Source organism: Zophobas morio, unplaced genomic scaffold, assembly GCF_036711695.1.
Source record: "Zophobas morio isolate AGI-343-1 ecotype UQ-CSIRO unplaced genomic scaffold, CSIRO_AGI_Zmor_V1 ptg000009l, whole genome shotgun sequence".
Lineage (NCBI taxonomy): Eukaryota > Metazoa > Arthropoda > Insecta > Coleoptera > Tenebrionidae > Zophobas > Zophobas morio.
In genome coordinates this window covers 9,823,891-9,849,446 of record NW_026972114.1, presented here as the reverse complement: position 1 = coordinate 9,849,446, position 25,556 = coordinate 9,823,891, and the positions used below count along the sequence as shown (strand labels likewise).

Genomic DNA, 25,556 nt, shown 5'->3' with positions numbered 1-25,556 from the left:
AATGGTAAATAAAAGACTCAGAAAACAATAAAACCTAAAACTATCTTGTACTTCTTCACTTTCTTAGAGCTCCAAAATGTTCTTCTAAATCTACAACTAATCGAAAGTAAGCCCCGTACCTTTAGTATTTTCTTCAATCCAGTCATCAAACCTCTTCGATAATTCCGGACTCATATAATTTTTCCAATCTCCAACCTGACCCTTTCTAATAAAATGATCCCCTACCCTTTTAAAGAAATCTTTTCCGTGTTTTTGTTCGAGTACTCCCTCAAAGTTACACCCTTTATTCTCCCTCATGTTCTGGAAACTCAAAAATTCGCACAATTTATCAATATCCTCCTCACTCAAACTCTTTTCCATAAAATCAGCAATTTTCTTCAAAGTTCCCCGAAGATCTCTCTTCATGTCCTCATACTTGAGGAAGAGAATATTAGTTTCGTGTCTCTTATTCCAGAAACTTAAATAGTGGGAAAAAACGGGCCCCAAAGGCGTCAAACCTCTCATCAAATGATCGGAAAACTCTTCAAAGGTGAGTTGTAGCCTATGAAACATCTTGCAGTGGTGGTAGTACGAAACACACATGTCTTTAGGATTTCGACAAGTGTAGATAATTTTTGGCTTGACTTTGTCGAGCTCTGTTGGAAGCAAGGAAAGTGGGAGGTGACTTTTGATATAGCGCGGTGAAGGAAGGTTGTTAATTAGTTCGACAGAGTTCTCGAGGAGTTCTTTGCCCAGGGAGTCAATTTCTATTAGTACCGTCGACATTCTAAAAAAAAAATGTGAATATAAATAGTCCGAGATGAGAGTTTTGTGTTATTCTTTACTCAATAAGTGGTGCTCTAATTTGCTGGATGGTACTTCGTGCGCCATCAAAGTCGAGGTCGTTGCCTATCAACCAAATCATCTCCTGGCACCAAGTGGAACCTGTTCATTTCCCTGTTAATTAATAAATTCAGAAAAAATATAAAAATAACCTGTTCTGGGGAAGCTGATGAGCCAAATGTCGTCTTCGCGTATCGGAGCGTCGATAATTTGTTGGGCGAATTTTACATGGTACGGTGGTAACAAGCACTTGCCGGGGTTGAATTCCAGCATGGCCCCTTTGACACCAAAAGCCTTGTCCACCCTTTCGGCATCCTCGGGGCTCAGAGGCCTCACTGTGTAACTGGTCATCTTTCACTCGTCACTTCTTGCGAAGAACTATCTGGGTAAGACCGCCGCGAGTACTTTAGAAGCAGACCTTTCGTAATCATCCCCACTTTGACGGGTGTTTTGGCTGTGATTTATCCTATATTGAAACCGGCGTAACTCCGTACATACACCATTAATGAGCACGAAAAAAGCCCAGTTACGTAAATGCGCAAAATTGCACTTTGGGATGGGTACTGCAGGTGAAACGGGTATTGTTAGGTGCTGGGGAATCCGAGAAATGTTGTGTAAGATTGTGTGAAAGTTGCAGTGAAATGTATTTTCTGGTAGGTCTCCATGTGGGTAAAAAAAAGTAAAAAATATCGACGTGCAAGAACCGGAAGTCAGGTTTTATGTGTATCTGGAGAAAATGTCGGAACTTTCCGCTGGGTCGAAATGAGATGGGCGACGTTACTTTCCAATATCCGACGGTTTTAAATATTTCGTAGGTTACGCAATGTTAAAATTATTGTTGAATATTTATTTTCGAACGGTATTAGAGAAATGTGGGTTAAGCAAAGGTTCGCTGGGTTGCAAAATTTATTTTGGATGTTTGTTTAGCATTTGTGTGCATATTGAAATTCGAACGATTTAATCATTTTAGAGATTGTTCGACAACAGTAAGTAAACTGTCACAAATAATAACCGCTGCTTTACATTCTCTTCGTCGTTTAAGCTATTTTCAGTAACGGGTTGGTTTCAGACCATTTACTGACCCATGAATGATTGTTATTATCGCGATAAAGTGAAAGTTCTTCGTTGTCCAGCAACTTTCCTTTAACTGGTTGATATCCTTGACCATAAATGAATAATTATGGTTGTTTTTAGTATTGTGAGTAATAATAAAAAGGCAATAAACGTAAGTAAACAAATACAACACTTTGTATTTACTTACATTTTGTTTGCCTTCTCCCTTCAGCATCTAATACATTCATTATTTTTCTGTCATAAATTATGACATGCTATATAGTAAATATACATTATGAGCAAATATACATCCATTATACAACAGTTATTTATGTTTTTTTGTTTAATCATTTTAATGTGTTTTTTATAGATATTTAGTTATTTTTTTAATGCGCCGACAGCATATGCAACCACCAATACTACCAAATATTGGTGTAAATATAAATGCTGAAAAATTAAAAACTAAAAGATCTACTGTGCTAAAAGTGCTTTTCTGTCTATAGTAGGTAAATAAAGTGCAATATAGTCAATTAATCATCTGATATGACCTGGTTAATTAATAATACGGAGGGATTATTAAATTTTCTTTTTGAATAGATCTTGTCAAATTACAAGGGCTATTGTCGTTCTCATCCCGAATTCAGACCTTCCAGAACAAACGTGAAACATCTAAAGTGTACCCAGTATTCAAAAAAGGAAGTTGCTCTAATGTTATTAATTATAAAAAGGTCATTCAATAATGTAAGCAGTTACCCACGTTTCAGTGCATTTGGAGAATAACGAAAATAATCACTCTTGGGTTGATAGTTCTCGTAATTTTGTAAGACAAGACACGAGTAGAATTCTAAAAAGTTCCTTCCTGTTAGTGGTACAACACTTTGTTGTGGCTCTGTCTAAGAAAATTACATCTGAATACCTGCACATTGATGGTATAGAAAATTTAGTGTCACAAGTAGATTTTATAATTTGCAAATGTTATGTTGGTAAAACTTCATTCTTTCTGGTTGCTGTATATATCCCTTATCCCACCTGATACTTCTATTGACAACTATGAACTTTTTCTTGAAGCATTGGAAGCATATCTTTATGAAAAACCATTTATTTTGATTGGGGACTTCAATGTTCCTGGTTTTAGTAATTTCCACAATCCGGTGGACTACAATTTGTTGTTAAACAAACTTAGTGCTTTCAGTCTTGTTCCTTCTCTTGCCAGGCTTATGGAATCATATCTTTCTAATAGGATTAACTATGTCTTTTACAATGGCTTTAAATCTAGTGAATACATGTCAACATCCGGGGTCCCACAAGGATCAAACCTGGGTCCCCTGTTATTTGTGTTGTATATATATTGATGATCTGAACATTTTTTCCACCATCAAGGATTTTGAAGATGTAGTAAAATTGCAGCAAAACTTAAATAAGATAACTAAGTATGTCTTGTTCACTCAATAGTTTAAAGATCAATTGGAATAAATGTTATTATGTTAGATTTACTCGTAAAATGAGGCATATTGCATCTGCTTATACTGTAAATGGTAATGTTTTGACACTTGTTGACAACATAACAGATCTAGGTGTGATATTTGATGCAAATCTTACTTTTTTTACAACGTATTGATACTTTAAATTCAAACTTGTCTAAAATGTTTGGTTTCATTATGCGTACTTCGGCACATTTTAAAAATCCATTGTTATTAAAATCCTTGTATTTTGCGTTTATTGTTAGTAAAGTGGAATATGCATGTATTGTTTGGCAACCACATTATACAAACCGTCAATTACAGATAGAACGTATTCAGAGACGATTTTTGAAATTTAAAGGATTATTATTATTAACACATGAGCTAGTATAAACACGTATTAAAAATAAGGGTAGGCTTAGTAAAAGCTTAATTATTTAAATAAAAATGAATCACATTCCACGCCACGCTCTTCCCTTCACCAAGGACAATTATTAGTGTTAGATCAGTGAATTCGCGATTTTTCAATAGGAAGTGCTCTAAAACTTTGCCCAATTCGTCAAAACACGTTATTTTTGTTTTATCGTTTGTAATTTCATATTTCATGTTAAGATGTGTTCATCGTTATAATACAATTTAACTACAATAACGGAAATGTTCCTATAAAACCAGTGAGGTGATGATAATAATTTCTGATCAATGTAATAAGTTATTATTACATTATCCACACTTCAAAACTTTTCATTCCAGATTTATAATTCATTCATTGCATTTAACTTTGGTTCATATAATAGTTTAACCATGAATGTAGAATTACCTACTATTCATTTAACCTATCTTTAATGTTGATTCATTTTGAAAGGACCTTGAAAATTTTCATCGGTTAAATTAGTATCTCTGTTTTCACAGGAGGTCTTTTATATTTTATACTTTCTCGTTCACTTATAAATAATAATTTATTTGTAAGGCTTTTTATTTCTGCCTTAGTTAAAGCAGCGATTTAAACCTTGAAACTTGACAAATGTATGATAGTCTAAAAACAATTTTTTTCCATATTGTTACCACCAAACAAACCAACAGTAGTGATAAAAATATTCCAATAAGCAAGGCGTGACCGACATATTGGTTACTTTTAATAAATTAGAAAATATTGAGCAGAGAAATTCATTAATTTCCTTTATATTAACTTTCTTTTTAAATAAATCCTTATTTAATTAAATTTAAACACGTTAACGAAAATTCCAAGCTATACTATTTATTTGATTCGTGATTTTGATAGTTTATTATATTTTGGGTCATCATAATAAAAATTTAATTTTATCCACACCGTTGATCAGAACAATGTTGTATGTACCAAAAAAATTAATACATTGTCTTTGAAAATGTTGTAATTTGTCGAAGATTTAGATCAATAGCGTCCCCGTTTTCATTTACCTGCATCGCAAAAGATGTTTTTGGCATGAAAAAACGTTCGTTCCAAATCAACGAGGTGTAATATTTAAAATCATTTCCTCGCGTTTTAGAAATTGTTCTACACAAATTTATAAAAATTAGATGTGCCAAAATGACACTCCAGTTTAAGTACCAAATTCCTACAACAGAAATGTAATAATGAATAAAACATCGAGTACAAAATTGTTCCCTTATGAAACTAAAAATCGACACTTCCCAGCACAAGATAATTATTTTAGATTGAAATATTATTAGTCAGCGAACCCAAATCAAATATAAACAATTTATAAGACAAATCTTAGACAACATAACCTCACATAAACGTCACCCAAGCCACCTAAAAATTTTGTTCAATTGAAAACAAACTACAAAATCATAAAAATTGTAACTGATTTTGTGAGACCCAGAAAAAGTGTTTTCGATGAAAAGTATGATAAAATAAGAATTTGTCCTGTAAATTTTGATACCAAAGTTCAAGCAAATGTCAATGTCAAAAATCAGCTCAAAACGTCACTCCATGTCAACATAACCTAAACGTAATTTTTCTTATCGCCTTTATTTTTTTAATAGTTCGACATGCGAAAACCATTATTCGTTTATTAAAAATGAAGAAATTGTATTTCCTCAACGCAATCACCGGAAAACCGCTAAAAATCTACCTAGTCTTTGTCACAGTGCTCTTCGTTCTCTTCATCATGTATTTTACGTACTTCAAGCCAAAACCTGTTCTATCGAAGCCAGCTCGACAAATTTTCGACGATTATAAACATCCAGTACACAGAGAATCTCCATTTGAGGGGGCTAAAATAGTCCACATTGATCTGAAAGGCGCCCCTTTAAGGGTATCGTACTACAAGACGTTGTTTCCCCTTTTATCCAAATTAGGGGCTTCTGGTGTCTTAATGGAGTACGAAGACATGTTTCCCTATAACTCTCGATTGCTCAAGAACATTTCAGCTCTAAACGCTTACACTTACGAAGATATTAAATATATAAATGATCTCGCACACCAGAATAGATTAGAAGTAATTCCACTGTTACAAACTTTCGGTCATTTAGAGTTTTTATTAAAGTTAGAAGAATTTAGAGATTTACGTGAAGTACCTGATTACCCGCAAGTGATTTGCCCTACGCACGAAAAAACTATGGATCTTCTCATGGAAATGATTGATCAAGTGGTGGATTCGCACCCACGCTCAAAAACCATTCATATAGGGGCTGATGAGGTTTATTACTTGGGGTTTTGCGACAGATGTGCCAACATTATGACCAAATTTAATTTATCCAAAAATATGCTTTTTTTGGAACATGTTAATGGAATAACAAGGCGCGTGCATAAGAAGTATCCTGACCTCAAGATTCTAATGTGGGATGATGAATTTCGGTCGTTTAGTTTAAAGGAGCTGAAAAATGGTGATTTGAGGTATATACAGCCTGTTGTGTGGAAGTACTCGAAAGATGTATATGAAGAATTGGGCCCCAGTTTATGGGATATGTATTCTGACGTTTTTCCGAACGTTTGGGTCGCCAGCGCCTTTAAGGGAGCAACAGGTATTGTATTATTACAACAAAGCAGTGGTTGGAAGTATTTCAATTACAAGTAATTCATTACTGTAATTCAATTCCTTTTCAAGTAATGAGTAATTGAAACGAATTACTTTTTGCAATTACTTTTAACCCAAATACTCAAAAAATATTGTGTGGACACTCCCATAAAATTTTATTGTCGGATTATGAGGGGTTTAAAAGGACGGGCTCTATCGGTTACCTGTTATACATTTGAGTAAACCAGAAAAATGGCTATAGTTTGTTTGATCACAAATTTTAAATATTCTGTCCCTGTTTACTCAATTATTTATTAAGATATTTTATTTCTGTAAACCGCAATGGATTTTTTTAATACAATTTCTACTTATGTACCTCTTTGAAAATTTAAAATTGATCCATAAATAGCCAAAAACCAGATAATCTCATACTCATCACAATTTTAACGCGTTGTAGTTTTTTTTTACAACAAAATTTAAAAAACGGAAAAGCAGTCTGAGTAGGGTTTTTGAGCGTAATCAAATTTCATAATTTCTCTAAAAAGCTGGGTTTGTTTTGTTGTACTTCAGGGGCGATGAAACTTTTTTTATTACTAAATGTAATTGTTAAACTCACACTTCCTTTAAAATTTTTAGTCTACATTAAAAATATTGAGAACACGATGAAACGCTAACTAAAATCTGTCTATACATCCCCTCAAAAAATTGATCCCGCTATCTGTTAAAACAGTTATACAGGGTTAGTTAGTATATATAAAGTCCCGCAACGATTGAATAATTTTGTTGTTCGAAAAGTTTTTTTTTTGGAAATTTTGTGTGGATATACAGAGTGTTCATTTTATCTGTTCACGCCTGCATAGGCAACCCATTTTACGTTTCATAAGCAGCTTTGATTGATTTTTATTTTTAAATAATAATGAACGCATACAAAGAATTCTAAGTTTAACTTTTTCCTAGAAAGTCTTTTATAGGAAAGCATTAGGCCCGCCCACCCACCCCCTCTTCATTCTGGTGACTACTCTTAATACTGTTAATAATTGACAATGTTATTGCCTTATTAGAATCTTCGGCAAATCTGTTAAACCGTTGGTGAGAAAACAAATAAATTGTTATTTTTCCTTCTATAAATTATTCAATCTACACCTGATATTTCAAGTGTTCTTTCTTCGTTTATAGTGACAGTGATAGTGATGCTTTATTCGCCATGTTACATATACAACATAGGTTAATGGCACATCAGATAAAAATACAAAAAATAGAAACCAAAATTTTGGACAGTTTATTATTAATTTTTAAATTCTGTAAATTTTAACTGTTAATTTTTTTCTTTTAAACAAAAAAATTCGTCTTCTTTCTGCTGCAATAAAATAATAAATTTTGGTAGTACTTTCCTAAACACTCGATTTGTCTTAATAATTGTAAATTGGTTATCACTTATCAGTGATATCGAATTTTGAATCTTGCTGTTTTTCTCATTCATTGTGTCTTCTGGATTGATAATTTTAAATGGAGTCTTATATTTGAAATCGGGAGCTTTGAAATATTTAGGTACATCGTTCTCTTTTAACTTTAAAATTCGTAGACGATGTCTTCTTGATCAAAATGTACCTTAAAAAATAATTTTAAAAATACATAAGAAAGGACTTTACAGAATAAATACTTCACAATTTTTGAAAGTGGAGCCGATTTTCCAATTTGGACACCTCAAACTTTCTTTCCAAAAAGCATGATGATGGTCTTCTCTCCGCTCCCCGCTTCAGAACAAATATAAAGATTAATCACACTAGAGATCGGGTGGGTGGGTGGGGTTTATCCTTAGATTTTCTTAGTACATATACATAATAGCAGTGACTATGTATTTAAAAGACCGGCAACCCCGTATCCTTATGCGTACCAGTGAGTTAATATTGGCGGTCAGATGGCGCCCCAAAATGCGACAAAAGCCCTCTAACCTTCAATGGTTGTTACTAATACCATTGTTTAAGTATATTATAGTTGGACAACCTATACGGACAATCACTTTCCCATGTAGAAAAGAATGAATATATATTTTACATCTCACTCGCTTCACTATGAAGTGGCGGTACCTTACGAAAGGGGGTAAAAATAGTCCGTAAGCACGTATACCTATTATCCATGAACTGCATGGCTAACAAATATGCGTCCCTTCGTCCACTTTAAAGGTATACGAAATTAAACGACCACTACTTTAATTAATAAGTAACAAGTCATCTAATTTGCCTCCAGAATAACATGGATTATCATCAAACTATGAACACCAAATTAATTCAATATGAACATCTTTTTACGTATTTTTTTTATTAACAGTAGTCAAATCATTAAATACATATTATTTTTGAAACTAAAATGCATTTTATCCTAAGATTGTATCACAAAGTATTCATCACTATTTAAATATATACGATTTAGACATCAAGAAATAAATTTAAAATTGCAAAAATTATACTAAAACAGCCTTAAATGTGTCTTGTATGTACGTGCTTATCAGTATGTAGGCATTTTAACGCACAGCAATAATCGTTCTTGATGAGTAATGACTGATGACTACTGTAACACAGTAAATCCTCGAAATCGAAAATTTAAAACACTGAAAAATTCAAATATGGAAAAATTGTAAAATCGAGAAATCGAAACATAAAAAAATCAAAAAAATAAAAAAAATTTAAAAATCGAGAAATTGAACAATCGGTTAATTCAAAAATCGAAAGATCGAAAAATTGGAAAATCGAAAAATAAAAAAAAATTGGACAATCGAAAATTTAAAAATTCCGAAAATTGAAAAATTGAAATATAGAGAACTGAAAACTCAAAAAATCGAAAAAAAATAATAATTTCAAAAATTGAAAAGTTAAAATTGAGAAATCGAAAAACTGAAAAATCACAAAATTGAACGAAATATCAAAAAATTAGGAAATTAAAAAACTGAGAAACAAAAAAGTCAAAAAATCAGAGTCTAAAAATCGCAAACTTAAAAAATCGAAAAATTGAAAAATCAAAAACCTGAATAATCGAAAAATTGAAGAACTGAAGAACTGAAAAATCGAAACTTTAGGAAGTGGAAAAATGGGAATATAAAAAAATAGATTAATTGAGAAATCCAAAAACTAAAAATTCAGAAACGTCAAAATTTGAAAAATAAAAAAATATTGAAGAACTAAAAAATCGAAAAATCTAAAATTTAAAACACTGAAAAGTTAAAATATCCTAAAACAGAAAAATGGAGAAATCCAAACATCAAAAAATCAAAACTAAAAATAAAAATCTAAAATTTAATAATCGAAAAACTGAAAAATCAACGAATCGAGAAGTCGAGAATTTAAAAATTGGACAATTGAAAAATCGGATAAATCAAAAATCGAAACATCGAAAAATCGAGAAACCGAAAAGCAAAAAATCGAAAAACCAACAAATCGAAAAATCGAAACATTGTAAAATTCAAAAATTGAGACATCGAGAAATCGAAAAATCAAAAGACAAAAGAAATCGAGGAGTCGAAAAATCGAGAAGTCGAAAAATCAAAAAATTGAGAAACCGAAGTAGGCCAAAATCGAAAAATCGAAAACTTAAATATGGAAAAAATTGATAAAGCGAGATTGAATAATCAAAACATCGAAACATCCGAATCTCAATGAATTGAGATCTCAAAAAATTTAAACATTCGTAAATTTAAAAAATTAAAATATAGAACTGGAAACTCGAGAAACTGAAAAATCTAGAAATTTAAAAATTAAAATTTGAAAAAGTTGAAAAATTGAGAAATTAAAATAAAAAACAAAAAACTGAAAATCCAAAAATAAAAAATAGAAAAATCTAGAAGTCGAAAAATGAAAGAATCGAAGTACTGAAAAATATCAAAACTGAAAGAAATATCCAAAAATTGAGAAATCGACAAACCAATAAAGCGAAGTCGAAAAATCGAAGAATTGAAGAACTGAAAAATCGAAACTTTGAGAAGTGGGAAAATCAAAAATAGATTAATTGAGAAATCAGAAAACTGAAAATTTAACGCAAAAATTTGAAAAATTCAAAAATTTAAATACTGAAGAACTGAAAAGTAAAAAAATCGAGAAATCGAAAAAACTAAAATTTAAAACAATGAATAATTAAAATATCGCAAAATTGAAGAATCGAGAGATCCAATTCAATTTGAAAAATTGAAAAATCGAGGTATTGAAAAATTGGAAAATCCAGAAATTGAAAAGCTCAAAAGAAAAAAATTGAAAAACCGAGAAATCCAAAAATCGAAACATCGAAAAATTCAAAAACTGAGACTTCGAGAAATCGAAAAATCGGAGGATCGAGAAATTGAAGAGTCGGAAGCCGAAAAGGAAAGTTAAAAATTGAAAAATTGAGAAATCGAACAATCAAAACAACGAAACATCTGAATTCGATAAATTGAGAAATTAAAAAATTGAATAATCGAAAAATTTTAAAAAAGAAAAACTGGAAAATCAAAAATTAAAATTCAAAAAATCGAAAAATGAAAAATTGAAATATAGAAGAACTGAAAACTCGAGATATCGAAAAACCTAGAATTTTAAAAAATGAAATATTAAAACATCGAAAAGTTTAAAAATTGAGAAATCGAAGCATTAAACAGTCCCAGAATTGAAAAATCTAAAGTTTACAATAAATGAAAATCCAAAAAGGAAAAAAGCGAGAAATCAAAAAAAATCCATCAATTCAAAAATCGAAAAGATTTCATAACTGAAAGAAATATTAAAAAAATTGAGAAATTAAAAAACTGGAAAATTGAGAAATCGAAAATCTAAAAAAGCAAAATTGAAAAATCGTAATCTTAAAAAATCGAAAAATTGAGGAATTGAAGATGTGAAAAATCGAAACTTTAGGAAATCCAGAAATGGACAAATAAAAAAAATACTTTAGAAATCGGCAAACTGAAAATTTAGAAACGTGAAAATTTGAAAAATTGAAAAATCGAAATATTTAAAAACTGTAAAATTGAAGAGGACAAAAATTGAGAAATCGTATCATTGAAACATCGTAAGATTGAGAAATCGAAAAATAAAAAAATCGAGAAATAGAAAATTTAAGGAATGGAGGAATCGGAAAAGCCCAAAATTGAAATATTGAAAAATTGAGACATTTAAAGTTGAAAAATCGAGAAATCGACAAGCCGAAAAATCCCAATAGCGTATTTAGGTATAAATCACAAGATCAGGACTATTCTACTTTTTAAAATTTAAATTCATAACATTGTAAATTGGAAAATGTTGATTTTTTTTTCCAAAAATCTTGACGTCTAAGGTGAAAACTCGACACGGATGCATAAACCGTAAACGGAGCCAAACTACAATTTTACTATTGCAAAATTTAGAGATTGCGTCATTTCATTGTTCGTGACAAATTTTGGAGAGTGTAATTTGATAATACAATTTGAAATGTAAATTTTGTCATTCGGGAACATTATGTATTAAATCGTTAAGATGTTCAAGAACTTTGTTCACTTATTTGTTGTAAAGTCCAGTGGTCGAAATGGGTTAGTTCTTCGTAGTGGATGTATTGTATCACATCAACTCTAACGAATATCGGTTTATAGATAAATCGCTTAAAGCCGATATTGGCCTGAGTGAGCTTTGGTCTGTAGATCAAACAAGTTCTCAGGCGACGAAAAATTGCATGTGGAGGGAGACTTCGGATTACAAATCGTGCCAAGAAAGACATATTTGGGAGAGATGGATTTTCAGGTGCTTGACTAACGGTAATTTTAAATTGTTTGCTGTTCGCGAAGTGAAGAACACAATTTCATTAAAATGATAATTATAAAATTATCATAATCACTATTGGTATTAATTAACACAAAATGGCGCGCAAGTTATCAGTTGATTTCGTTAATAAATTCATAGAAACCTATAAGGGATTTTTTCATGCCTTAGAAAATTAAAAAGTAAAAAATACAATAACAAAAATTTTAAAATGCGGTTTACGAAAAATTAGTTGACCTGTGCAAAGAAGAAAATTTTGGAAACGCTGACAAATATGACATCTTAAAAAAAATAACACTTGAAGAAGTGCTTTCGGCGTAATGTTTTTGATGCTCGCGTGAACAAAATACTCTATGTCAGTGTGCAGTGTGCAAAGAGTTAACTGTGCAGATCTAGCCGAAAATCCGAAAACCAAATCGCTGTGTGTAGGGCCAGCATAACGGAAGTAATAAATCATCCCATCGGTTGAAGAACGTTGGGTCGGTGCACTGATGTCGGTGTTATGTCCCGAGAGGTGCCCAATACACCCAATAAAATGGAACAGACAAAATAAAACTTCAAACATGATTATTTTTATACTAAAATTCTGAAGTTTATAAACTGCACCTTTTATTTATTTATTTATTTATTTTATCTTGTTTTCGAACTATAATAAACATTTCAAACAATGTCTGTAACTTATTTTAATGTAAATTATATTCATGTGGTTAACAAAATCAGATGTAATATTACTGTGATTTTGACCTTATTCTAGATTTTATTACAGCAGAACGGCGTATCCTTTTTAAATTTTAGAAGTTACGGAAACTAGTTCAAGAAACAATTAGTTATCTCGGATTTTTGGAACAAAATCTACCAAAATGTCCGATAACAGCAATTGTTTTTCATAGAAACAAACAGTCTTCAAAGCAGCCTTTAACAACTCGATATTACAAACATGCCTCTTAAGTTGTTTATGCGTTTTTTTCTCTCTTGTAATTATTTGTAATGTTAACGCCGAAAGTTTATGTCATTCTGTTATTTACTTTGAACATATATTTTCATTTTGTGTTAATATTTTTGTAACACCACGAATCTAAATTTTACTTAAAATCTTATTTTACTTTAATCTTGTAAAACTAAACAATTATACCAGTTTAAAAACCCTTGGAAAGTTTCTGTCAGTCTTCAGATATAGTTAGATAAAAATATGCGTCAAATTCATTTAAATTCAATTCTTTCTTATCACGTTACAACGCGTTGCTTCATATTTTTTATGTCAAGTATATTTTCATATTTTGTACATATATGTTTATACACATTACTGTTTACGGAACAATGTTAATTATGGATTTATGGATAACTCCTCGTATAAGAGCAGAGTAAAGGGTGTTTGTCTTTGCTAATGTTTGATGGCGCCATCTGATTTAGAGTAAAATAAACCTAATACGTTGGCTCACTGTAGTGAAAATGCGCGTTGACGAAAAATTTGTCCCACGCCCCCTGGATTCCTTGTCCTAAAGCTCACTATTTAGGCGAAGTAAAATTTGTATTAGGTTGTCCAACTATAATATACTTAAACAATGCTAATACCATTTTGCGGGTTGTTGTCTGAGCTTGTACAACACAACTACTGTAAGTGAATCGCTCTTGCAGCCGTTTTAGTTTGAAATTTAACAAGTCGGACGGCGCGGAAAATTACTGACACTTTGCGACTCGAATCAAATAAGGGTGTAGGGACCAAAAATCTGCGCAAGTTTCAAACTAGCATAATTTTATTATTGAATGACGAATTAAAAATGCAACTGTTAACATTTATAAAACAACTTTATAGAGTACGATTTGCAACATATCTACTTGCTTCACAAATTTTTGTTTTAACACGGCGCGGCGCATTAAATTTGTGAAAGCCAATATTTTTTTCCGACAAATTTTCAGCAATACACACTGCTTAATTCTATATGTGTGAAGGGTTCCTACCCTACATTTTTCACACAAATTCCACTTTAGATTTCTTCAAAAGCGTTCAATTGGTCGCAGTTGAGGGACGTTCGGAACATTTTTGTCCTTAGGAATAAACTGAATATTTATATAAGTCATTTATGCATCAATAACGTTGGCAGTGTAATGATTCAGAATTTTTTTTTAATTTTTGCTTTTGTTCCAATTTTTGTTTTTCTGAACATTTGGGAATTGATTTTCGCTTTGCAAATATGATTTTATTCTCCCTTAGTAACGTACTTTTTGCCGATTTTAAATTTCTGTCCAAAATTTCTAAATGGCATTCCAAGTTTACCGTGGTTAGTGAGTATGGATGTTAAAAATAGGACACACTATTTACACTATTATATTACTAAATTACTAGTTATAATGTTCCAATACATGGTTACTGCCGTGGTTCTGACTGATTAAGGCTTCTCTCCTCTTCTGGGCCATTTTTGTTGCTGGAATTCCACTTCTTGTCTGTCTTTCTATCGAATTACCATTCTCTAGAGTTATAATTTGTCCTTTTTGATATCCCCATTTGGAAAAAGTGATTAAATGTGAAGGGCTTTTTTAAATGCATACGGTCTGTATAAAATTCGGCAAACACATTTCGGCAATTATTTTCATTCGAGTGTTCCATTTTCGCACAAAATATTAAACTTCTAGTGGAATTAGCGATAACAATTTTTGATAAGTCGTCGCCTGGGAACATGTTTGATCCACAGACCAGAGCGCGCTCATGCCAATGTCGATTCTAAGCGTTCAGAATTGAAAAAAGAAATTGAAAAGTTCCCAAAACTGATAATGTTGAAAAAATTGAGAAATCGGAAAATCTATAAATCGAAAAATTTTAAAAATCGAAAAACCAAGATGGCAAAATAAAACTTGAAAAATTCAAATATCGAAAAATTGTAAAATCGAGAAGTCTAAATATAAAGAAATAAAAAAAAAAATAAAATTTAAAAACAGAGAAATTGAATAATTCGAAACATCGAAAAACTGGAAAATTGAAAAATTAAAAAAAAGTGGAAAATCGAAAAATTACAATGTAGGAACAACCGTTCCCACAAAATCAGGTGTTCTACCTGAGCGCATTCATGATCTTTGTACAAATGTAAATACGTCCTATCTTTCGTCTACCTGGCCTACGCTCCTACATACTTTCTCTTTCCGTTTCTAGAATTTTCTAAACTCTTTCTTTACCTACTACCACCTATTTGAAACCGAGCCTACCTGTCGACCATTCAAACACCCTTCGATCTTCTTCTCCCTGGCACTCTCAAACAGTAAAAGGAACTAAATAAAATCTGAAAACCGTAACCGTCGCTTTTTCTAAAAATCACCAACGATACCCACAAAAAAAATGGAAAATCGAAACATTAAAAAAAAACGGAAAATCGAAAAATAAAAAAAAATGGAAAATCGAAAAATAAAAAAAATGGAAAATCAGAAATTTAAAAATTACAAAAATTGAAAAATTGAGATAGAAGAACTGAAAAGTCGAAAAACCTAATATTTTAAAAACTGAAAACTAAAAGTTTAAAAAACGGCAAATTGAAAATTCAAACAGTAAAAAGTCGAAAAACTGAAAAATTGAGAAATCAAAAATTCAAAAAGCAAAGTCGAAAAAAGTAGATTAATTGAGGAATCGGAAATCTGAAAATTCTGAAACGTCAAAATTTGAAAAATTAAAAAATATTGAAGAACTGAAAAATCGAAAAGCCTAAAATTTAAAACATTGAAAAATTAAAATATCGTAAAATTGAAAAATGAAGAAATCTAAAAATCAAAAAATAAAAAAAAATAAAAATTGAAAAATCTAAAATATAAAAATCGAAAAACTAAAAAATCAACACATCGAGAAATCAAAACTCGAAAACTAAAAATAATTGGAAAACTGAAAAATCGAATAATATAAAAATCTAAACACAGAAAAACCGAAAAATCGAAAAGTAAAAATCAAAAACGGACAAATCGAAACATCGAAAAATTCAAAAACTGAGACATCGAGAAATCGAAAAATCAAAAGATGGAGAAATCGAGGAGTCGAAAAGTCGACAAGTCGAAAAATCGAAAAATTGAGAAACCAAAATAGGCCAAAATCGACAAATTGTTAAAAAGTTAAAAATGGAGAAATTGATAATACGGGATCTCAAAAATTGAAAAATCGAAAATTTAAAAATTGGGAAAATAAAAAAATTAAAATATAGAACAACTGAGAACTCGAGAAATCGAAAAATCTAGAATTTTAAAAATGAAAAATTACAATATCGAGAAGTTGAAAAATTGAGAAATCGAAATATAAAACGGTCGAAAAACTGAAAAATAATAAAAATATCATAATAACTATATCTACTATAATGGCCGTTCATTTTTACTTCCCGAGCGTAAGCAAAGGAAGTATTGTAATCGAGTCCGTCGGTCGACTCTCTACTTTTACGTTTTCTCGATCTTTCATGACCCCTAGAAGACGAAGAAATAGGTCTCCCATTTCCGTCTGTCTGTCCGTCTGTCCGTCTGTCCGTCTGTCCGTCTGTCCGTCTGTCCGTCTGTCCGTCCGTCTGTCCGTCTGTCCGTCTGTCCGTCCGTCTGTCCGTCTGTCCGTCTGTTGTCCCGGATTTTTATTAGACAGATAATCTCCGAAAGTACTCGACCGATTGTTGTGAAATTTTGTACTTATATTAAGAATATCATGTAGATGGTAAAACGCTAACCAAAATTTGTCTAATCATCCCCACCACTAATGCGATGACGTCACTTCAAAATTGTACATAGTAAATGGGTTTTCAATTGTATAAAATAACATAGTCCTACACATGTAGTTTACAACTCTGAATCGACTTTTCACCCGAAACGTCCAGATTTTTGGAAAAAAAATCAAAATTATAAAACAATATTTTGAAATTTAATTTTTAATCTGCTAACCAGAATGCTTTGAAATGTTGCAGATGTTTTAAGGCTATAAAGAGCATCATAAATTTTTAGTCAAAAAATATTTACTTATCCCCTCCAAAAACTTGATGACGTCAGCTTAAAAGTTCGTGGAATAAATCATATCTAAAATGTACAAAATATGATGAGTCTGTACTTGTGATCTATCACTCCATTCATATTTTTTGGATTTGCATATACAGGGTGACTCAAAAAAATTAATGAATGCGTAAATATATTTTATTGATTTAATCAGGAACTACAAAACCGAATGCTCTGAAATCTTGCAGATGTTTTAAGGATATAAAGAGCATCATAAATCTTTACTCAAAAAATATTTGCTTATCCCCTCCAAAAACTTGATGACGTCAGCTCAAAAGTTTGTGGAATAAATCATATCTAAAATGTACAAAATATGATGAGTCCGTACTTGTGATCTATCACTCCATTCATATTTTTTGGATTTCTATATACAGGGTGACTCCAAAAAATTAATGAATGCGTGAATATATTTTATTGAGTTAATCAAGAACTACAAAACCGAATGCTTTGAAATCTTGCAGATATTTTAAGGTTATAAAGAGCATCATAAATCTTTAGTCAGAATATAGTTGGTTATCCCCTCCAAAAACTTGTTGACGTCAGCTCAAAAGTTTGCCGAATAAATCCTATCTAGAATATACAAAATATGATGAGTCTGTACTTGTAATTTATCATTCCATTCATATTTTTTGAATTTGCATATACCGGGTAACTCAAAAAAAAATATATGAAATCTACTGCGAAAAAAAACACAATAGGCATGCAGTCGTCACGTTTCCAACAGCGAGGGAAGTACTGGCTAAACTCTTTAGACCAATTTTTTTATTTAAATAAAGGATGAATTTAAACGCATACACCAGGCATCCTCCAAAAATTGGGATTTACTGGCATGTTGTCAACATGTGCTTATCATAACAATAATAATTAAAGAAAAGCTGAAATTTGGTTAAAATTGTACAAAAACCTTTCACCAGTCCACCGTTCATTTGGGGATGGGCTATTTTGCTTTAACGTAATCGCACTGGCCACAAGTCTGATGAGTTGGTGTTCGTCCAGACTACTGTTAACGTAGTTCACAAGAAAAAAGGAGGGAGAGCCACTATCCACTATTACGTTTGTGGATGAAGTGAAGTGAGGGGTAAGACGGAGCATTAGCCCCGCACTTGTCCATAAGGTTGCCTCTCTTTTAACTCTATACTCACTGATAATAGTCTTCTTTCAACAATAAAATAGTATTTAAAAATATCAAATAGTGTCTGGTGTTATTGAAAATAGGTGTATATTGAGAAAAAGAAGCCAATAATAATTAACCCGCACCCACCCGCCCCTATTTCACTTGTGATGAATTTTTTATTCGTTGTCAGATAGTGGGGCGGAGTTTAATTGCAAAATCCATATTTTTCTACATAAATTTACTATTTCAAACATGTTTTAAGTTTCCTCTTCTTCTTCTCTTCAATTGGGGTAGTACTTTTTTTATGTAAAATTAGGTACCGAAATGGAGGCGGATAGGTGGGCGGGATTTATTATATGTTCTTCTGCAGAGTGGGAGTGGTAAGTAACTGATAGATACTAGCCTGTAAAAAAAGCGCCAATCGTAAGTTTTTTGTTGTACTATTTGTTATAAGATTTATTTCTTATTTCAGAAGACAAAAAATGAGAGAACGGGTGGGTGGGCGGGGTTAAGTTTAACTTTTTCCAAGAGAGTCTTTTATAGGCAAGGATTTGGCCCGCCCACCCACCCCCTCTTCATTCTGGTGACTACTCTTAATACTGTTAATTATTGACAATATTATTGTCTTATTAGAACGTATAGATAGCAATGATCAGAACGAAAATTATGACAAATTATTTCTGTCAGCCAAATATTTTCAATTTTCTCAAATCAAGCGTTTAGAAAACTTGAAAAAAATTTATGGGAATTTGGGCATAATAGCGTCATGCAGATCTATAACTCCCGACATGTTAGATAGAGTTAGTAGAAATTTTGAACGTAGGATAGGACTTTGTGAAGATAGTGAAGGCAGGCATTTTGAACATTTATTATAAACTCGTTTTCGTTGTAATCTGATCTATTAATAAATTGAGTATTAATTTTTTCAATTTTGTCATTATTTGGCATCGACATCTTTGTCACTGTGGACGAAGTCGTCTCTGCGGTGTATACTATGTTGCTTATTCAAAAATTGTCAGGCGTAAACAGATAAAATGAGGTCCCTGTATAGTTAAACATAGCGATTTGATTACAATATTGTTTTCTTTTTTATCGCTTTCGGTTTGATATACAAGGCCGCCTATTTTTTTTTTATGAAACACCCAGATTTTTTTCACATTTTTTGATGCAGAATAGAAAACTGATTTCAGAAATTATAAAATGTTTATTTCTACTGATACAAAAAATAGAAAAAAAAATCACAAAAAAACACCTAATATGGTAAAATCGCGACATATTTGAAAATAAATAAGTAATAAACTAATCAACAAAATGTCTGAATGAATGATGTATGATTTATATATATAAAATAATTAAACAATTGCGAATTTAGAGAGAGGAAACTGTACTGGGTATGGATCAGCGCCAAAAATACCAAGTTTATACAAAAGTTTAATTTAGTATTAAGTACATATCTGCATTATTAATTTCGACCTCTGTAAAAGTCTAGTATATTGGAAATATTCAGAATTTGTCCAAAGACGGTTTGCATTAACGTTTTTTTTTACTTCAACGGCATGGGTTAATCTCAACAATTTATTTCTTAGTAGCTCAAAATTACACGTCCTATCACACAGCGATTATGTACAAAATAATTCCGGCACAACTCGACTGGGTTTTCTCGACACTCGTTGGACTTGATTTGTTAACTGAACTCAGCTCTGGACTACCTAACTGCTCCCGACGGTGGCCCATTTAAACAGCCACGCGGTCCTTCCCGAAGACCGCTTCTAGGCTTATTCTCGAACACCCGTCGCGACATCCGCTTCCAGGCTCTTCCCCGGCCGCCGTCACGGACAATGAGTCATCGTATATACTAAAACCTTTAGGCGTCATACCGGGCCGGCGTACGGGTTTATTTCGTAACAGTATAGTTACAATGAGTAGATACAAGTGTTCCAGATAAAATTATCTTGAGGACGGCCACTTTTTTTTTAATTGCAACATATACATTTTTAATGGATTTTGCTAGACGTTAAATTGCGGTTACAACAATGTGAGATACCAAGTGACTATTGACCATCGAAGCAAGTTTTTGTGTTAGCAATTCTGAATTATTAGCAGCAATGCTAGTATGTCATCTCGAGTTGTCAATTTTGACGCACCTAACAAACTTGGCGAGGAGATGACAGCTACTAACGTGGTGCCATAAATTCCAATTTGGCAATCAGGTATGCCATTATAAATTTTAAATATATTGCTAACCTGATAAAAAATCAAACATTGATAGTCACTCGGTACTTGTATGTGTCGTATTCGTTTTAACTGTAAAAAATATAAATTATCTACATGAAGAGGTAATATCGAATTGTCATATATTGTCATGGAAACAAATATACAAATACAATTATATGTTAATTTTTAATGCAAAAAATCTTGGGTTACAGGAATATTTCTCTTAATTCTAAGGAACACTTATTATGAAAATTAGATTGGTAATAGAGGCCTTACTCAGTGGCCAGCTCGCAGTCCAGATGTAAGGTCCTTAGATTTATTATTGAGACGATATAAACAAAAAATAAAAAAAACTGGTGTATTTAGTATAACAACATTAATCGCGAACTAATATGAAGTTTATGTTCATTGTGAAGGATGGCAGTTTACAATTTTAATATCTCTATTCGTTCTCAAGATATTAGGTCGCGGGGTTTTATCGGGGATACCTGTATTCACTTTATAAATTCCTGTGGTCTTCTAACCTATTAGAAACAAATATTATTATTGTTAATAAGAAGGGATAAATAGACAAATTTAAAAATCAGGTTAGAATAATAAACCGTAGGTATAGAAACATATTAATTGGTACAATTTAGGCAGGATTTATTTAGCAAAATTTTGAGATGACGTGATCATATTTTTGGTGAGGATTACTTACGCAAATTACTTTTTCATATTCTAGAAGAGTTGAAACGTTGAGGGAAAAAATAGCCTTTCGTCAATTGGATCTTATAACAATAATACCCTTACTTACTTCAAGCTTACGCTTGAAATGTAAAAAGTAATATAATAGCAATAATAATTAATAAATAATGTGTCAAATATAAGTATAAAATAGGATGTTAGATTTTGAATAATTATGTCTATAAGATTTATACAATTATCTATAATATCATTATAAGATAGTAATGGTAATCATGAGATATTGAAAACACAAAACACGCGGTTAAATCATGAAGCAAGACATTGCTAATTAAAAATGTTTGTTTTTTATAATTGAGCACGATGCTTTAAACTTACTTTCTATAGATAGTAACCAGTCCAAGTAAACGTGATTAAAATCCGAGTGAAATATTTTGACTTTACGAATAATTCGTTTAACCATAAATGAACAACAAACGGTCCACAATTCGCAAACTAGCGTGCTTGATGAAATTAATGACCTTAGGTATCGCTTTTATGGACCGTCAACACGCACTGTTACAATATAAAAATTTCAATTGTTCCGACAACTTAGCTATTACTTTTCTAGATAATGATATTGTTTTTCAAACTTGTTCAGGTAGCAACCAGTACGTCTCCGACGTCACCCACTACGTTCAAAACCACCGCTCGTGGTTGTCGCTCATGTCGGAATACAAAAACCGCATAACCTTCGAAGGCATCATAATCACAGGCTGGCAGCGGTACGACCACTTCGCCGTCCTTTGCGAACTCCTCCCGGTCAGTCTACCCTCGCTGGCCATGAGTTTACGCGTAATCCTGGGCTACAAGGACTCTCCTCTAAGCCCGCCCACCGAAGTCGCCAAAGTCCTGGGCTGCGAGCAGCCCTACGCCCTCATCGGCTCGGTCTTCGGAAGCCCTCGTTGCTCCTACCCCGGCGGGGATATTCTAGAGGGGGTGCTAAAACTTCAACAACTCAAGCAGGAGTACGAGAACATTTTAGAGGATTCGAGGGTGAAGGGGTGGCTGAATGAGTATAACAGGAATCATGAGTTTTCCAATCCCCAGCATGTGCAGAGTGTGACGGCGCCGCTGAGCAGGATTATGGGCGAATTGAGTCAGGTTGACACTGAAATTACGGCAGCTATGTTTGAAGTTTATGACAATTACACGGTTAGTGAGTGGAAAGAGACCTACATTATACCATTTGAGAGGGAGTTGAAGGGGATGATCGAGGCTAGAGATCGGATTTTGGCGAAGAGTTCATGGCCGAGACGGCCGTTGCAGAGTTGTGATAGTTGTAATGAGTTGTGAAGAGATTAGGTTGTTTTTTTAATGGGGGAATTGACCCCATACTCTTGTGATTATAGGATTTTTTGAAATTTTTATCACTTTTTGCTCATTATTGTTAGAGTTAGTTATTTCAGGCTGCTGCTAGAGTGCATTCAGGTGAAAAGTGCCAAAAGCATCTCTTGGAACATTAATCAATTATTCTGATCATGTTGTAACGTGTGATTCAGGTTTTTGATTCTCTAGTCTAGATTCTAAGCACTTGTTATACTTATTTTTATTATCTGTACGTACTTGACACTGAAAAGCTCCGAAAATATAAATATGAGACGTACGTGTTTAAGAACTTCTAACCTAGTGACCTATATAGTTATCATGTGCGTAGTATCCTTTTACATTTTATGCGTCACATTCAATTTAACTTTCATTGTTTAACTCATAGTATAATTTAATAGTTAACAAATTTCATCTTAAAATAAATTGATGTGAAGGATGTTTCGCCAATACGGTACTTGTACAATTTGTGTAGGCCGAATTAAACACGTATTCAGTAATTCTTAGAATAAAAAATTTAAATAATAATGGATAATAAAAAGTTGCATCAGAGAGGTTTAAATAATTAATAACTGGATTTTACAGAAGAAAGTCGTAAGTACTAAGAATAACATCATTAATGTTCAAATTCCATTAATAATGTACTGTTATTCACACATAAAATGCTAAATCTATGAAACTCAAGTCTAATCGTAATGTCAGCTTTAATTTAACTCGATGATCACTGGTAAAATTGAAATCGTGTAAAAATTAGATTTGATTACATACTGGAAGAAAATAAGTCGGCTAATAAAGGATGCACCAACGGTTTAATGATGATCATTTTCACATTTCCTGTGTGCTGAAAAAATGTTTTAGTACAGTATTATAAAACTCGTTTAAAATTATTTTAAAATTTGTTCCTAGAACATTGATGCATTTTGCATTTCCTAAGTTTCATGTACTCTCTAGAAATATAACAACGTCATCTCAAAAAGTGTTAAATAATATTGAAAAACCTGCCTGAGATGAAACGCGTTTTTTGACGATGCCTATTATCCTGGGTCATACTGAAATCTCCAAAAACTGTTAGTTATCGCTCGTTTCAATGAAGTGTTAAAGTAACTTTAAAAGTAAGTTCTGGGTTTCATTATAATTTTTGTCGCAATTGATAAATGACTTGGACCAACCAGTGGATGAAAACAGCTACTTCCTGGACGTTAGTTTGTTTACCTTATAGGGTAACAAGTACAAAAATTCAAATACTGGACAACCAATGAAATATGCTGTACTGATGGGACCTAAGGAGATTTTCCTTGCGTTGTCTAAAAATAGCCTAGTGGATCGTAAAACATATTGAACAATTACTGAGAAAATACGGGGGACTTTAGGAAAAACCAAGAGAAACCGATAGAATACGGAAAAATATTAGAGAATATCAAAAAATCCAAAAAAATCGGAGAAAATCCGGGACAATCTGAAAGAATATAGAACAATACGACGGAATATAATCAGAGAGACTTCAGAAACTTTGAAAAAGACGCAAAAATCCGAGAGGATCTGAAAGAATTCGAATGAATCTGCTAGAATGCGAGAAAATACTAGAGAATACGAAAAAATCCAAGAGAATCGGAGAAATCTTGAGAGAATCATGACGAATCCGGAAGAATCCGAGAGACTCTGAGAGAATCCGAGAGGATCTGAAAGAATATAGAACAAAACGAGATAATACAAAAAAGTCCAAGAGAATCCCGAAGAATTCGAGAAACTCCGGAAACATCCGAGAAAGACGCAAAAATCCGAGAGGATCAGAAAAAATCCGAATGAATCCGCGAGAATGAGACAAATGTATTAGAGAATACTAAAAAATATAAGAGAATCTGAGAGAATTCTAGATAATTCGAGAGAATCCGAAAGAATCCGGGGAAATCAAAAAAAGTCACAATTTAAAAAAAAAATCAGAAATAAAAAATATAAAAAAAAAGAGTCTAGTGGACGTAAAAAATATTGTAAAATTTCCGAAAAAATCCGAGGGACTGAGAGAAACCAAGAGAAACCGATAGAATACGGAAGAATACTAGAGAATATGAAAAAATCCAAAAGAATCGGAGAATAGTTCAGCGAATCCGAGAGACTCCGCGACAATCCGAAAAAATACTGAACAATTCGAAAGAATACGAAAAAACCCAAGAAAATCGTAGAGAATTTGAGAGAATCAGGACGAATCCAAGAGACTCTGAGAGAATCCCAGAGAATCTGGAACAATATAGAACAAAACAAGAGACTACAGAAAAGTCCAAGAGAATCTGAGAGAATTTGCGAGATTCCGGAAACATTCGTAAAAACCTGAGAGGATCTGAAAGAATCCGGATGAATCCGTGGGAAAATACAAGAGAATACGAAAAAACCAAAGAGAATCGGAGAGAATTCTAGATAATAAAAAGTCAAAATTTCTAAAAAAAAAACAGAATTCAAAAATATGGAACTTGTAAAAATAGTCCAGTCGATCATACAAAATTTTGTAAAATTTAAAAAAAATCCAAGGGACTTTGAGAGAAACCAAAAGAAACCGTTAGAATACTAGAGAATATGAAAAAATGCAAAAGAATCGGAGAAAACTCGAGAAAATCCGATAGAATCGGCGAAAATCCAAAAAATATTAAACTATTCGAAAGAATACGAAAGAAAAAACCCAAGAGAATCGGAGAGAATTCGAGAGAATCATGACGAATCCGGAAGAATCCGAGAGACTCTGAGAGAATCCGAGAGGATCTGAAGGAATATAGAATAAAACGAGAGAATACAAAAAAGTCCAAGAGAATCCGGATGAATCTGAAAGAATCCGAGAGACTCCGGAAACATCCGGAAAAGACGCAAAAATCCGGGAGGATCAGAAAAAATCCGAATGAATCCGCGAGAATGAGACAAATGCATTAGAGAATACTAAAAAAAATACGAGAATCTGAGATAATTCTAGATAATTCGAGAGAATCCGAAAGAATATGGAATAATACGAAAGAATACGGAAGAATACGATAGAAAACGAAAAAATCCGATAGAGGTCAAACAAATTGGAGAGAATCCGAAAGAATTTGAGGAAATCAAAACAAGTCACAATTTCTAA

The 25,556-nt window shown here is 32.3% G+C and overlaps 2 protein-coding genes across 2 annotated transcripts; one reads left to right on the top strand and one right to left on the bottom strand.

The window, feature by feature from the left end:
- Positions 1–5: 5 nt before the first annotated feature.
- LOC135125653 (luciferin sulfotransferase) lies at positions 6–1,539 on the bottom strand. Its single transcript, XM_064051306.1, has 3 exons — positions 975–1,539; positions 825–924; positions 6–766 (listed from the first exon to the last, which is right to left on the bottom strand). The coding sequence occupies exons 1-3, from the start codon at positions 1,171–1,173 to the stop codon at positions 97–99; spliced, it is 969 nt and encodes a 322-aa protein (XP_063907376.1). The 5' UTR covers positions 1,174–1,539; the 3' UTR covers positions 6–96.
- A 3,718-nt stretch (positions 1,540–5,257) lies between these two features.
- Positions 5,258–22,733, top strand: LOC135125836 (hexosaminidase D-like). The gene is made up of 2 exons (XM_064051553.1): positions 5,258–6,338; positions 21,729–22,733. The coding sequence occupies exons 1-2, from the start codon at positions 5,393–5,395 to the stop codon at positions 22,421–22,423; spliced, it is 1,641 nt and encodes a 546-aa protein (XP_063907623.1). The 5' UTR covers positions 5,258–5,392; the 3' UTR covers positions 22,424–22,733.
- Positions 22,734–25,556: the final 2,823 nt, after the last annotated feature.

Excerpts from the sequence above, each read along its gene's own strand:
- LOC135125653 (XM_064051306.1), bottom strand. The coding sequence starts at position 1,173 with ATGACCAGTTACACAGTGAGGCCTCTGAGCCCCGAGGATGCCGAAAGG. Across the intron at positions 925-974 it reads CATCAGCTTCCCCAGAACAG|GTTCCACTTGGTGCCAGGAG; the intron begins GTTATTTTTATA and ends GGAAATGAACAG. Across the intron at positions 767-824 it reads ATTAGAGCACCACTTATTGA|AATGTCGACGGTACTAATAG; the intron begins GTAAAGAATAAC and ends TTTTTTTTTTAG.
- LOC135125836 (XM_064051553.1), top strand. The coding sequence starts at position 5,393 with ATGAAGAAATTGTATTTCCTCAACGCAATCACCGGAAAACCGCTAAAA. Across the intron at positions 6,339-21,728 it reads CGCCTTTAAGGGAGCAACAG|GTAGCAACCAGTACGTCTCC; the intron begins GTATTGTATTAT and ends AAACTTGTTCAG.